General features: G+C 45.1%; 1 protein-coding gene across 3 annotated transcripts in view; it reads left to right on the top strand.

The window, feature by feature from the left end:
• Positions 1-2,232: 2,232 nt before the first annotated feature.
• CREB3L2 (cAMP responsive element binding protein 3 like 2) overlaps positions 2,233-12,025 on the top strand; it is a 288,341-nt gene continuing 278,548 nt past the window's right edge. For 2 of the 3 annotated variants that reach the window (XM_085652011.1, XM_085652010.1), the window contains exon 1: positions 2,233-2,686. In XM_085652011.1, the coding sequence (XP_085508137.1) occupies positions 2,591-2,686 (96 nt within the window). In that variant the 5' untranslated portion in view covers positions 2,233-2,590. The remainder of the gene's footprint in view (positions 2,687-12,025) is intronic. The other variant, XM_085652012.1, reaches the window with a different exon arrangement.

The following is a 12,025-nucleotide window of genomic DNA, read 5'->3' as shown; positions in this document are numbered from 1 at the left end:
GAACGGTGATGGATTAAACCCAGATCAGTTGACTGGGGGTGAGTGCTTGCAATGTTCAACACTCCGTCCATCATTTCCTTTGGTTTTTGCTTTGTTCGCCATAAGTTGGCAGGGTATGCTCAGACGTGAGTCCCTTGCTCACTTTGCCACTGGATTCAAGCAAGCCTGGCTGAAGACGGCTGAAATGCCAGAAACCGGTCCTAGGAAGCTTGTTTCCGGTCCAGGGAAGACATGGCTTGGCAGTTCGGGCTGGACTGTTCCCATGAGGCACAGGGTCAGACTGATTTGCATATGGCCATGTCTGAACTGGGGTGGCAGAGTGGGCTAAAGAACGGTGATGGATTAAACCCAGATCAGTTGACTGGGGGTGAGTGCTTGCAATGTTCAACACTCCGGCCATCATTTCCTTTGGTTTTTGCTTTGTTCGCCATAAGTTGGCAGGGTATGCTCAGACGTGAGTCCCTTGCTCACTTTGCCACTGGATTCAAGCAAGCCTGGCTGAAGACGGCTGAAATGCCAGAAACCGGTCCTAGGAAGCTTGTTTCCGGTCCAGGGAAGACATGGCTTGGCAGTTCGGGCTGGACTGTTCCCATGAGGCACAGGGTCAGACTGATTTGCAAATGGCCATGTCTGAACTGGGGTGGCAGAGTGGGCTAAAGAACGGTGATGGATTAAACCCAGATCAGTTGACTGGGGGTGAGTGCTTGCAATGTTCAACACTCCGTCCATCATTTCCTTTGTTTTTTACTAAATATGCAGACATACATTTTTACTGATAAAACTATATTGCACACAAATGATAATGTGTGGAAATCAGGTATCAGTGAATATTTATCATTTGTGCACCACCAAGTAGTGTCTTGATTTGTTTTGATCCTATTAAAATCTTTGTTTCCATCAAACTTCAGAATTACAAATAATAGGCTTCCGTTTTTGCTTTTCAAACTGCTAAATGTGTACAGGTACTTTTGGAGGTGTTTACATGTTACAAATGACATCCTACAGCCTTTCCTTTCAAACACCTGTATCCCAGCAAGACTGTCATATAATTCTCTTTACTTTCTCTGACTGCAAAGTGAGAGGAGTTTGTAAACACCAATCCTCATGTTAAATTGTTTTTAAAGCTGTTTGTCATAAGACATAGGCAGACACATGACCTCTGTCTTTGATGCGCAGCAAAAGTGACAAGATGCAGAATTTAAAGGCATTTTTATTTATTTATTGATTGAACAATTGTGACCCACCAAAAATCGTCTCATAGCTATCAGTGGGTCAAGACCCGCAGTTTGGGAAACTGCAGTGTCATTTGACCTGTTGCTGTGTGTAAGGATTTTCCCAATTCCCGTAGTGTTGTGGGATTATATTTTTGCATTAAGGTAAGAATGTTTTTTGCTGCTTTTAGAATCAATAAATGAAGTACAGGAAGTTTGGAAAACCAATGCAATGCACATGCTGGACCGTTTGGGTGTAGTCTTGACCGTGCAATCAAAATTTGAAAAAGATAATATAAACTGGCACATTTGGAAAAGTATAATGACTTATGGCTGGCCTTTAAAGGGTTACATGCTTGATTTATTTGTAACGCCTTCAATTTCCTCTATTACGGTTTCATTATTGCGTCTTTTTACAAATAATATAGGTTATTTTACAGTGTTAGATTTTTTTAGATGATATTTTGTAAACTTTTGTTATACAATTATTTGATTTATTTTGCACAGCTATTCTAAAGGCGAATGTAACTAAACTGTTTAAAATAATAACAGTTACGTTAAGGTGCTGCCTCGCAAATGTTTGCATCAGCCTAGCCACCAAAAAATATCAGGATTTCCTGTGCCTTCGAGGCTAGAAATCAGAATTGCATAAGCCAAAAAGACACTGAAAGACTTTTTCTCCCAGCATGCCATGCAATGTTTTGATTTTGGTCTGTCAAAAACGACAGGCGGGCCTTTGGAATGTTTTCTTCCTCTTTCTGGACTTCTTGTCGCTATTCTATTGGGCGCCCGGCCTTCTCTGAAAGCCGTTGGCTGTCGTGCACATCGCTCAAAGTAAATACAGTTCTGTCCGTTTATTTTGGTGACCTTTCGCACTCATTGGCAGGGCGCGTGCGCCAATCAGCCGTAGTTCCGCCTACATTCCTCAGGGCAAGCTGTATAATTTCTCGAGCGACGTTTATGATGACCCGGAGAAGCGTCCGCCTCTGCATTCATTGGCTATGCTCAGAATTAGGGGCGTGGCCAGGTGAGGTGGGGGCTTTTACCACAGAGCCGTCAGAGTTCACTTGCATGTTGGATGCCGATGAGATCAGTTAAAGTCCTGTCCGTTCATGTGACGAAGGCTGTGCCGAACTTCTGTTACTGATTCCGGCGAACGTCACAGCATTGTCTTGTGGAAGAAGCTACAAACCTGCTGTCTGGAGTCATTACGGGAGATTTCACATACAGTGCCATACGCAGTCCCCATTCCTGGAGAGCACCAGCCCCAGACACCCTCTTTGCCGGAGCCAGTACGGTAGCGAGAAATTCAGAATCCCATTTTCAAGACAGAACGAGGTTTCTCATAGTGTAACTACAGGGATACCAGGGACACCCTAATGATGGAGGTGCTGGAGAGTGGTGACCCGATGATGCATTGGGACAGAAAGCTGAGTGAGCTGGCTTCGGAACCCGACTCCCTGCTTTACCACACAGTGAGTTTTTATTTAATAACAAACACAATGCCAACGTGTTCATTTATGTTGCAGTAGTACCGTGAGAAAGCCAAATGTTTCACAACAGGCACTATAACGATTGTTTACTATTACTTGTAGTGGAAGCACTCGTTCTGTTGCTCTCAGAAGGATGAGAGACTGACACTGACATGCTGATTTTGACCAGTCAACCTGCCTCCAAACGTCTAAGCAGGCACACTAACCCTCTGAGCTCTTTCAGTTCCCAGTATGGTATTGATTTTTGACAACACCCCCCAACGTCTGGGTACTTGCTTGGGCCGCCATATGTTGCTGGTACCCTGTCTGTAATTAGTCTGCAGTGCTCGCAACGTGAGCCTTATGTTCTCTAAATGTGGATTGACCCAGATGTGCTCTTGTTTTCGACCAGACGGGATTTGGTTTGCACCTGGAGCAGGTCACCCATGCAGTATGTTGCGTTGGAGGCAGCTCTTGGGGTTTATAGTGGGGGGGGGGGGGGGGGGGAGGTTGTAGTGTCTGGAGTCAGGGTCACAGAGGGTCCTTGGATCACAGGGTCTCTCCTAGATATTTGCTCTCTCAGCTAGGGACTGCTTGCCTGATGTAGGCCTGAATCCCTTTGTCTGAAGTCATTGAGTTTTTCTGGACCAGCATTATTTCTGTTGCCAGGGGTCCATTATGTGTGCGTTGTGTGGTTTCCATGTTGTAAGTTGTTGGTGCTCCTTCCACTTGATGTTTGGGTCATTGGGCGCCCATGGTCATGGGTCATTGGGCACATCTGAATGTAGGTAGTTGAGGTATCTTGGGTTTGAGTCTAGAATTCTTTAGATGTAAGTGATTTGCCATTCCTGGTTTGGATCAGCTGGCATTCTCGGTTCTAAGTCTTTAGGCATATCTGCATTGGAGGTGTTGAGTGTTTCAGATGGGGGATGCTGGTAGAATGTATGGTTGTCCTGATCATCGACTGTCCTCTGCCACCATGGTTTATAACAGGATTTCCTAGAGTGGTTTTGAGGGAATCATTGATTTCTGTGGTGGAGGTAGAGGAAGGCTTTTTTGTGGAATGTACCATCTCCCGAGCAAGTGACATTGGTGTGTGTTGTTACATTAAGTCATCATTTGCGTTTTTGCTATACAGTGTTACACAATGATGTAGCAGCTGAAGAGGTACTGGGGATAGTTTTAATGTAAGGTTGGTCATTCCACTACTCTTATCTTTAAGGTACAGCGAAACGATAACTGTACTTGAAGTATTGGTGCTATAATGCCCAACCATTGACTTCAGTCACCAAATAATATCCTTAGATTGATTAAACACTTGTGACATCCCATACAGAAACTTCAGAACAACTCCAGACCTGTCCTCATTGTAAGACTCGAATGGACACATACCTTTATAAGCAGGTTATAATGGAATGTGAAAGGATTACTGTTGTGCTGCTATCGCCATGGACGTTAGACCACAGTCACAGTTCATGTTGATCTCACTGCGGCTCAAGGCCATTTGTCTTCTGCAGACCCAGGCATCTACTACTATCACAGAGCCCTTCTATGCAGAGACTGTGGGATCTCAGTCCCCTGAGTGGTTGTGGGTTCTCCTCTGTGCATTATGGGGGTGACTAGTATAGGTGTTGGAGGCTCTTAGCTCGTGCTTTAGCATTCCTCTGTGGGTGGTTGTTGGCTTGCATAGTCATTGCTTGTGCTGTGGGCAGTGGCGTGCATTGTCTGGATCCTGGTTTAGTACCATAAAGAGCATGGTGGACAACCAGTGCATCCTTGCTATGGTTACTGTATTTATGTGCGTAGCTCTCAGCTTTGTTTATTTATGAGCACTGTCAGTGGGCCGATTGCAGTGGCCCTAGCTTGGGCATCTGGCTTTCTCTGCTCGCACGGGCCCTGCCTTTTGAGTGGGCGGCCGTCGCTGTGCAAGCCCCCACTTTTGGTCCCTGCACTGCTTTTGAAACGGACATCAGATCTGTTACTAAATACACGGGTAGCTTTCTGCAGATTACTTCAGCATAACAAGATAAATGTAATACTCCTATGAGAACCGTGCCGGCCATTACGCTAAAATATAAAGGAACGCGGCTTTCCTATATTTTTTCATGCTTTTTGCTGTCCGTCTAGGGGAGGGAGGGTGCAGGGGGGTGGTCGGGTGATGGGTCCCTTGAGCTTGCAGCATTATTACGATTCCAAACAAAAAGCATGTCGCATCATGCCCTAACCATCTGTGTGAAATCCCGATTTCCTTGCGAAGGATGCAGCCAGGAGGGCCCTGGGGTCCTGCTCCCTGGTAATCTTCGCTGCTGAGCTTTCTGTTTTCGCTCTTATCTCTTGTGCCGTGAGTCATTCTCCATGTCTGCTCTGCAGCTTATTTTATTGTATGAATGGGTCAGGGTGTCTCTTCATACGAGCACTCACTTAATCCTGGATGTCTCCTTATAAGAAACAGACAAGTACACATGCCCTGACTTGGTTATTCACCATGCAGTCCTGCAAAACTCCACTCGTCCAGTGATGCTGTGCAGCCTTCTGAACTGAGGAACATCTGACGGACGCTCCATACCACCAGTTACAAATGGTTCTTGCCACATCCAGTTTTGGCATATGAGTTTTTGGACAACTTCTTTTGTGCCCGATAAAAAGGATTTAAAATCGTGTTGGAGTAGAGGTGTGGCGCAGGCACCAGATCGGCTGACTCCGAGACTCCTGAGCGCCGGGCTCTCACTGTTCGGACCCCGGCGCTAGCGGCGGCTCAGCACCATGTGACTCTGGACAATAGCTCACTTAATCTCCCCAAGGGTCCCCAGTGCCTTGAAACCTTAGGGGGTGATAGGTTCGCGCTTTACAAATACGGATTTATTATTATTCTTGTTCCCGTAGAAAGTAGTTTCCGTGTAGGGTAGGATTGCCTGTTACACTGTGTCACCATGGAAGCAATTCTTATGCTCTAGTTTTTCTTTCAACAGCCTAATGTATTGTGATATTCGTAGTCATTGTTCTCCTTTGTTGACCCTGTTCTACAAATCAATGCTTTAGAACCAGGGATTTTGCTTTGTGTCTCTGGTTGCATGATGCCATCCGATATTCTTCAAGCGGAGAATGCCTTTTTTGGGTGACCATAAGTATTGGACATATTTTCACGTGAATGCAAAGTGCTACGATTGCGTTTACCTTTTTTGGTTGATGCCATTTAACTTGATGCTGGGGCAGGTGAAGATGTACAGCTTCGTCCGTGTCAGTAGTGGGTATAACAATCACGGCTATCCATGCCCTTTGACTGGCCTTGGCAGAGTTGGCAGTGGATACAAGGACCAGGTTAGTCCTGCTGAAAGTTGTACTTTATGTCCGTGATGCAGTGCTTTACATTGCTTGGCGTAGGTTCTGATCAGGAGTTCTGCTGCAATTCAAAGTCCTGCTTTGAGTTGCATTGCTCTGCATCAGTTCTGATCCAGAGCTGTGAGGGCTGCAATGCGAGGCCCTGTGTCGATTTTACATCATGCTGCGTTGTTTCTGATCGGGGTCTGCAATGGAAGCTGCTGCAGCGAGTTGCATCGTTTTTGACAGAACCCAGAATTAGGCAGGGAGATGTACACTGTGATGCCAGCCAATGGTCCAGGACCTGGGCGAACCTCTTGGGGATCAGGCAGCAAGCAGCAGTGCTCAGACAGGCCCAGGCTGGTCCGGTGCAGCAGGTCATCTGGGTAGTTGCCTCTGAAGCTTGTTGATTCCCTGTAACTCGGACAGGTGGCAAGTCAACTGACCCTAGAAGTCACTCTGGATAGCCTGGGATCAAAGCAAGCAGGTTTAGTCTTCCTTCTCAGACAGCAAGGCAGTCTGTCAACCAGCAGAGAAGGCCTCTGGCAGCAAGGCAGTCCTTCTTTTCTAGCTTCCACAGGTCCAGGAGTGTTCTAGAAATTTCCACTGGAGGTCCAATATGTATACTTGGACTCATCCTTTCTGTGTGGGGGGCAGGGGATATCCCACATCTGGTTCTGGAAAGTGCATCCCCCTTCCCCTGTCAAGGCGCCAACCTGTCTAGGGTGACAAAAGACAGGCATGATTGATGTCGGCTTCCTTCGTGCGTGCAGGAGGCAACGCCCTTTGAATTGTAATGGGGGCAGGATATAGCTCCTCCCAATCATCCTGCCAGGATAGCCCAACTTGTCCACACCTAAGTCCCCTTTGTGTCCTTGTCTGGAAGAAATATACAAACCCCAACACAGTCATGTGACCCAGGACACTGGCAGAAGGCAACGCTGGTTGGGACAAGAAAATGGCAACTTTCTAAAAGTGTCATTTTCACAATTGTGACTTAAAATCCGACTTCACCATTAAAGAAAATTTTAAATTACAATTCATTTGAGTGTGAACAGTATATTTCTACCTGCTCGTGATCCAAAGTCATCACTTATTAAGTATAAAAAAGTAACCCAATGTTAGCCGATGGGAGAGATAGGTCTTACAACAGTGAAAAATGACATTAGAAGTTTTTCACTGGTAGGAAATGTAAACCTTGAATACACAAGCACTATGAGCCTTTAGGGCTACCTTACGGGTGACTTATAAGAATTAACAAGCATTGGCATAGCCAATAGTTCTCGCCTTTGAGACCTTATAAGTATTTAGTTATGCAGCACAATATCATTGGTGCAACAACATTAACTGTTGCATGGTTAAACACTTATAAGGTCCCAAATGTGAGACCTATTGGCTATGCCAATGCTTGTTGGGAATGCCATCAGTACATGTGCTGTGCCCAGACTTAGCCAGGACAAAGCATGTTGGATGTTGTGTGTAATTGATAGGTACTGCTTTGGCCCCTCATTGGGTGTCACTGAGTGATATGCAGTCACAGAGGACCTGTGGGAGCCAATAACACGTCTGTCATCATTCTTTTTGTTAAGTTGTATAAGCTTCAATTCCCTGTTGCTGAAATGCGTAATACAGTCTGGCCTATTTACTGAGCTGTGTCAGCTCTACAGAGATACACAAAAGCCACGAACTTCTCCGTGCCTTATCTAATTTTAAACAATCTAATATGATTAATTTATTGAACCCAGTCCCCCCTGTGCACCAAAATGAGTGCCACAACTGTTTAGGTTTAATCGATTATAGATTATCCAAGTGTGGCAACCCCAATTCCCTATATACTATGTCCGCCACTGCAGACTGAGGAACAGCGAGAAGTCACCACAGAAAAATGTTCTCTTGAGCTTGGAAAATATTGTGTTTGGCATGGCCGCAAAGCCCACTACCAAAAGAGGCTACAGAAGAACATTCAGCTCTAATTATTGAAATCATTTCCCGAATGGTTTACATCCTAATTTGGAGGCAAACCTAAAGATGCCCCTGCAGACACACATCCTCTTTAACATATTGTTATCAATGTGCTTAATTCAGAAACAATTAGTAGTAAAAAGAATGCCCTGATAGGAGAATGATGTGCTCCTCGTGATATTTATGCCTTTAATGTGGGAGCTCCAAAGATCAATGTATGTGTTTTCTTTACGTTCATTTTAGGTTCCCTTGCCTCTATAAATTCAGAAGGCAGTCAATTAAACTATGCAGACCATTGGCCATTTTTTACACTAGGACAGCGTCGCTCACATAAAGGAGGATCAGGACTGCCCTTCCATCCACTCGTGGTGAATCTGCGGCCACACCCTGGAGCAATCTGATAAATAATCATCTTTTTTTAATGTTGTTAATTATAAACCATTACATTTTTTATTTTAAAAACACAGTGAGTTAAAAATAGCACAGCAAGTGAGAGCGCAAATGTTTGGCAACGTGGCAGAGCAGCTAATATGCAAAATAAGTAAGTGCCAACCTAAATTTAAGAACATGAAAATGAATTTGTAATGGAGTCAAACAACAGAGTAAAAAGCAGCAAGACCATATTAGTGGTTTGCAAACATTTAAAACATTCATTAAGTTAAAAAGGTTAAGTAAAGCAGCAATTTCCTCCACAGCCAAATCTAGGACATTCGACCAGGGCAAGGGGTTAGCAGCAATTTTTCTCAAAGCTGGCGTTTTCAACCGATGGACTGTTCAACAGGAAGCAAAGGATACTTAAGACCTGCTGTAACAAGGATGAAGCGACAGAAGAATATATGAACACTGGAAAGAAGAAAGGAAAGGAGAAGAGACCAATGGAAAGAATAGAAAAAGATTAAGAGAAAGAAGTGAATAAACAAGGAATCAATTGAAGACAGGAAATAAGGTGTAAACAGAGGGAAAGAAATTACAAGCCCGGGAGTGGCGCGTGCATGCGCAGTCTGCTAATTTTCAAGCACTGCACTCGTGCTTGTGGCGCGCCCCTGCTCGCTCCTGCAAGGTGGATGCCGCCACAAGCACGAGTGTGTGCTTGAAAATGAGCAGAGCGGCGGCTAAAGGCCCTCCTACGCAGCACATGCGCGCTGCGTAGGCAAGACCTAAAAAACCATGGGGAGAAAAAGCGTTGTTTCCTCATTTTGTATGGCCTATATGATATACTGGTGATAAGATTGACGTATTGGGATATTTACAGGCAAATTTTGAATTTTTAGGCAGAGTAACGGAAGAGAAAATGTATGTGGCCAAAAAAGGGGTTCCCATTTCGGCATTAGGTATCCATTTAGATCCAAATATGGTACCAATAGTTTAGTCAGTAAATATAAGGGTACTAATCATGAGTATGTTTTGCTTTTGAAAAATGATTTTCCATAAATTGAGGGTTTTAAACACCGGATTCTAATGAAAACCAATGCCACACACATACCTCACAGAATCTGTAAAGTCCGCTTAGATCACAAGGAAAAACGTATAATAATCCTGCAAGAATTGTGTTCTAAGCACATCATTAAACCAACTGAATCGTCTGCAGGCAGTAAAGAAGGTTATAATACTTGTGTAAGGAAGGCTGTCCGTCTGCTCGTGCTGGTAGGAAAATACTTGAACCGAGGGGACCAACACCTGTGTGTCCAGAATCTTCTTTAAAGTCCGACCACGTGCTCCTGTCACCTTTATATAATAGAGGCGCATGCTGAGCGGAATTGTAATGTATTGCAATTCAGACACATGGAAATGCTCTCCAGCAAATGGCCAGGAATCTGCGGCACAAAATGCAGAAACAGCTTTATTTTGTGGAAACCTGTTGCATGGGTTTGTATATGTTTTCCAGTGCTTGGTGGTTTTCTGTTTGCGTTTGTTTGACATGTGGAATGTCAGTTTGTTCTAGAGTTTGCCTCTGTGTGCATTCCTGCTCCTGGCAGCTTGTGTCACCTCTTCCCTTGTGTGACTTTTTGCTGCTCAAGAATAAACCGCATTACTTTTCTACTTGGATTCCTTTGAAATACTTTACCATAAAACCCTTAAAGGGGCTGCCGGTGAATGAAGTCACCATAGAAGTCAAATCCCCTGCTGACACATCAAAGAAGCAAGCATTTTCGAATGCCTCTTCTTGGGGAATATTAAGATGCAGAGTGGGCGACGAGAAACGTGGTTTTGTTCTTTACCCTGAACGACCCCCTTAATGAGGGGCAGTCGCAGCTACTGAAAATACTCAAGAATTGGACTGATTTAACTAGCAGCAATGGCGTGACTACAGTACGTTCCCATGCAACGTCATCACAACTGATATGCCGTATAAACTCTGGATAATCATGCAGTTTGATGAAATGTTGTATCACTTAAAAAGGTTAGGATATACGGTAATAGGTGACAATGGGAAATTGACGAGGGAGCCCTATCATTTGGTAAATAAGACAATGGGCCTCCCTTGATATGAAAATGTTATTAAAAACTGTGCAGTGCTTTGGATGTGAGCTCGAAGACTCATGTAGCAGAGCGACACTTCGGTGATGCCGTATACAGAAAATGCAAGCGCTTCTCCGAAGATGTATGCGCCCAGAATTCATTCTGAGACCAGCAATGCATGCTATGGGCATATTTAGTTGTATGTATCTATTGGTGAGTACAGTAAGTCCTATATGTATGTTTTTACATTATTACTACTGTGTTTCCTTTGACTGGATTCCATATCATTAGAAGTGCTGTTTTCATAAAAGGCCACCATGTGATCTTGACGCCCAGTCCCAGGTGACGCCTGGATGTTGTGGCCTGACTTTGCTTTACTGGTAGGCATTCTGCGTTCCAGCTGTGCCCCTGCATGACCCTCTTCCATGGTGCCCCAGTTGTTTGCAGCATGTCTGACCCCTGTACAGGCAGTTGGGTCTGTCAGGTGGGCCCAGGCTTGTGTTCTGCCTGCCTGGGCGGGCAGCAGTCATGGGCGGCTGCAGGCTGTTATGTGGCGCCGCTCAACCACGGAAGAGCAATGTTTTGTTTTGAGTGGTCAGCTGGGCAGAAAAAGTGCACAAACAGGAAGCAGAGCCATGGAAAGCGACCTACATCGACACTGCAATGAGAACAAGGCATTATTTACTTAGGAGTCCTCAGAATGAACGTGCTGTACTTTGGTTTATTGGCCTTGGCTGAGAAGATGTAGGAGGAGCACTCAGGTTGGAAATCCTTGACAGCCACCAGAGGGGCGGGGGGCAGGTTGAGAGGATCTCAGGTCGATTGGGGGGGCGTTTGTCTAGTGAACCTGTTTGAATTACGCGGAGGATGCAAAGACGGTTGTGGGACTTCCAAATGAAGTGGGGGATTTATGTGTAAACTAGACGCGCGAGCAAAAAGGAGAGGGCGGAGCGAGTGAGTGGCCGGGACGTGTGGGGGGCGCGCACGCGCTTGGGAGGGCAGTCTGGTCATTTTTAAGCACTGCACTCATGCTTGTGGCACGCTCCTGCGCCCTCCTGCAAGTTGGATGCCTCCACAAGCACGAGTGTGTTGTTGAAAATGACCCGAGCTACGGCTAAAGGTCCTCCTATGCAGCGCATGCCCCCTGCGTAGGCGAGACCTAAAAAGAGAGTTCCGGGTGTGGACAAGTGACAAGATGTTTCTGCATTTGGGAGGCAGTGTCTCCAAATGGCCATTATGGATAAAACCCAGTCATGATTGCTCTGGATTATACAGCAACACAACTGGACTTTACAGCTCTTAATAGGATAATCATGAGACGACTTGGAAAGGCGTATATGTATTAAGGATAAGCGTTTCAATTTAAGTCTAGCCTTGATGTACAGTCAGTGGTGAATGACTAGGGTCTCCAACAGATGCTGTGCATGAAGCAAGACAGCTGTGGGGCATGTTGCAGCTATCTGGGAGAGGTGGAGCTTCACAGCAAGTTTCTTTATTAAATATATTTATATAGTATTGCTAACTGATAGTCAACAACTGATCAAAGGAGATGTCACACTGTGGGTAGTATATGGTGAATCATTTATTCGCTTGGAGGGATTA

Source organism: Triturus cristatus, chromosome 4_1, assembly GCF_964204655.1.
Source record: "Triturus cristatus chromosome 4_1, aTriCri1.1, whole genome shotgun sequence".
Classification (NCBI taxonomy): Eukaryota; Metazoa; Chordata; class Amphibia; order Caudata; family Salamandridae; genus Triturus; species Triturus cristatus.
This window is presented reverse-complemented; position numbering and strand designations above follow the sequence as displayed.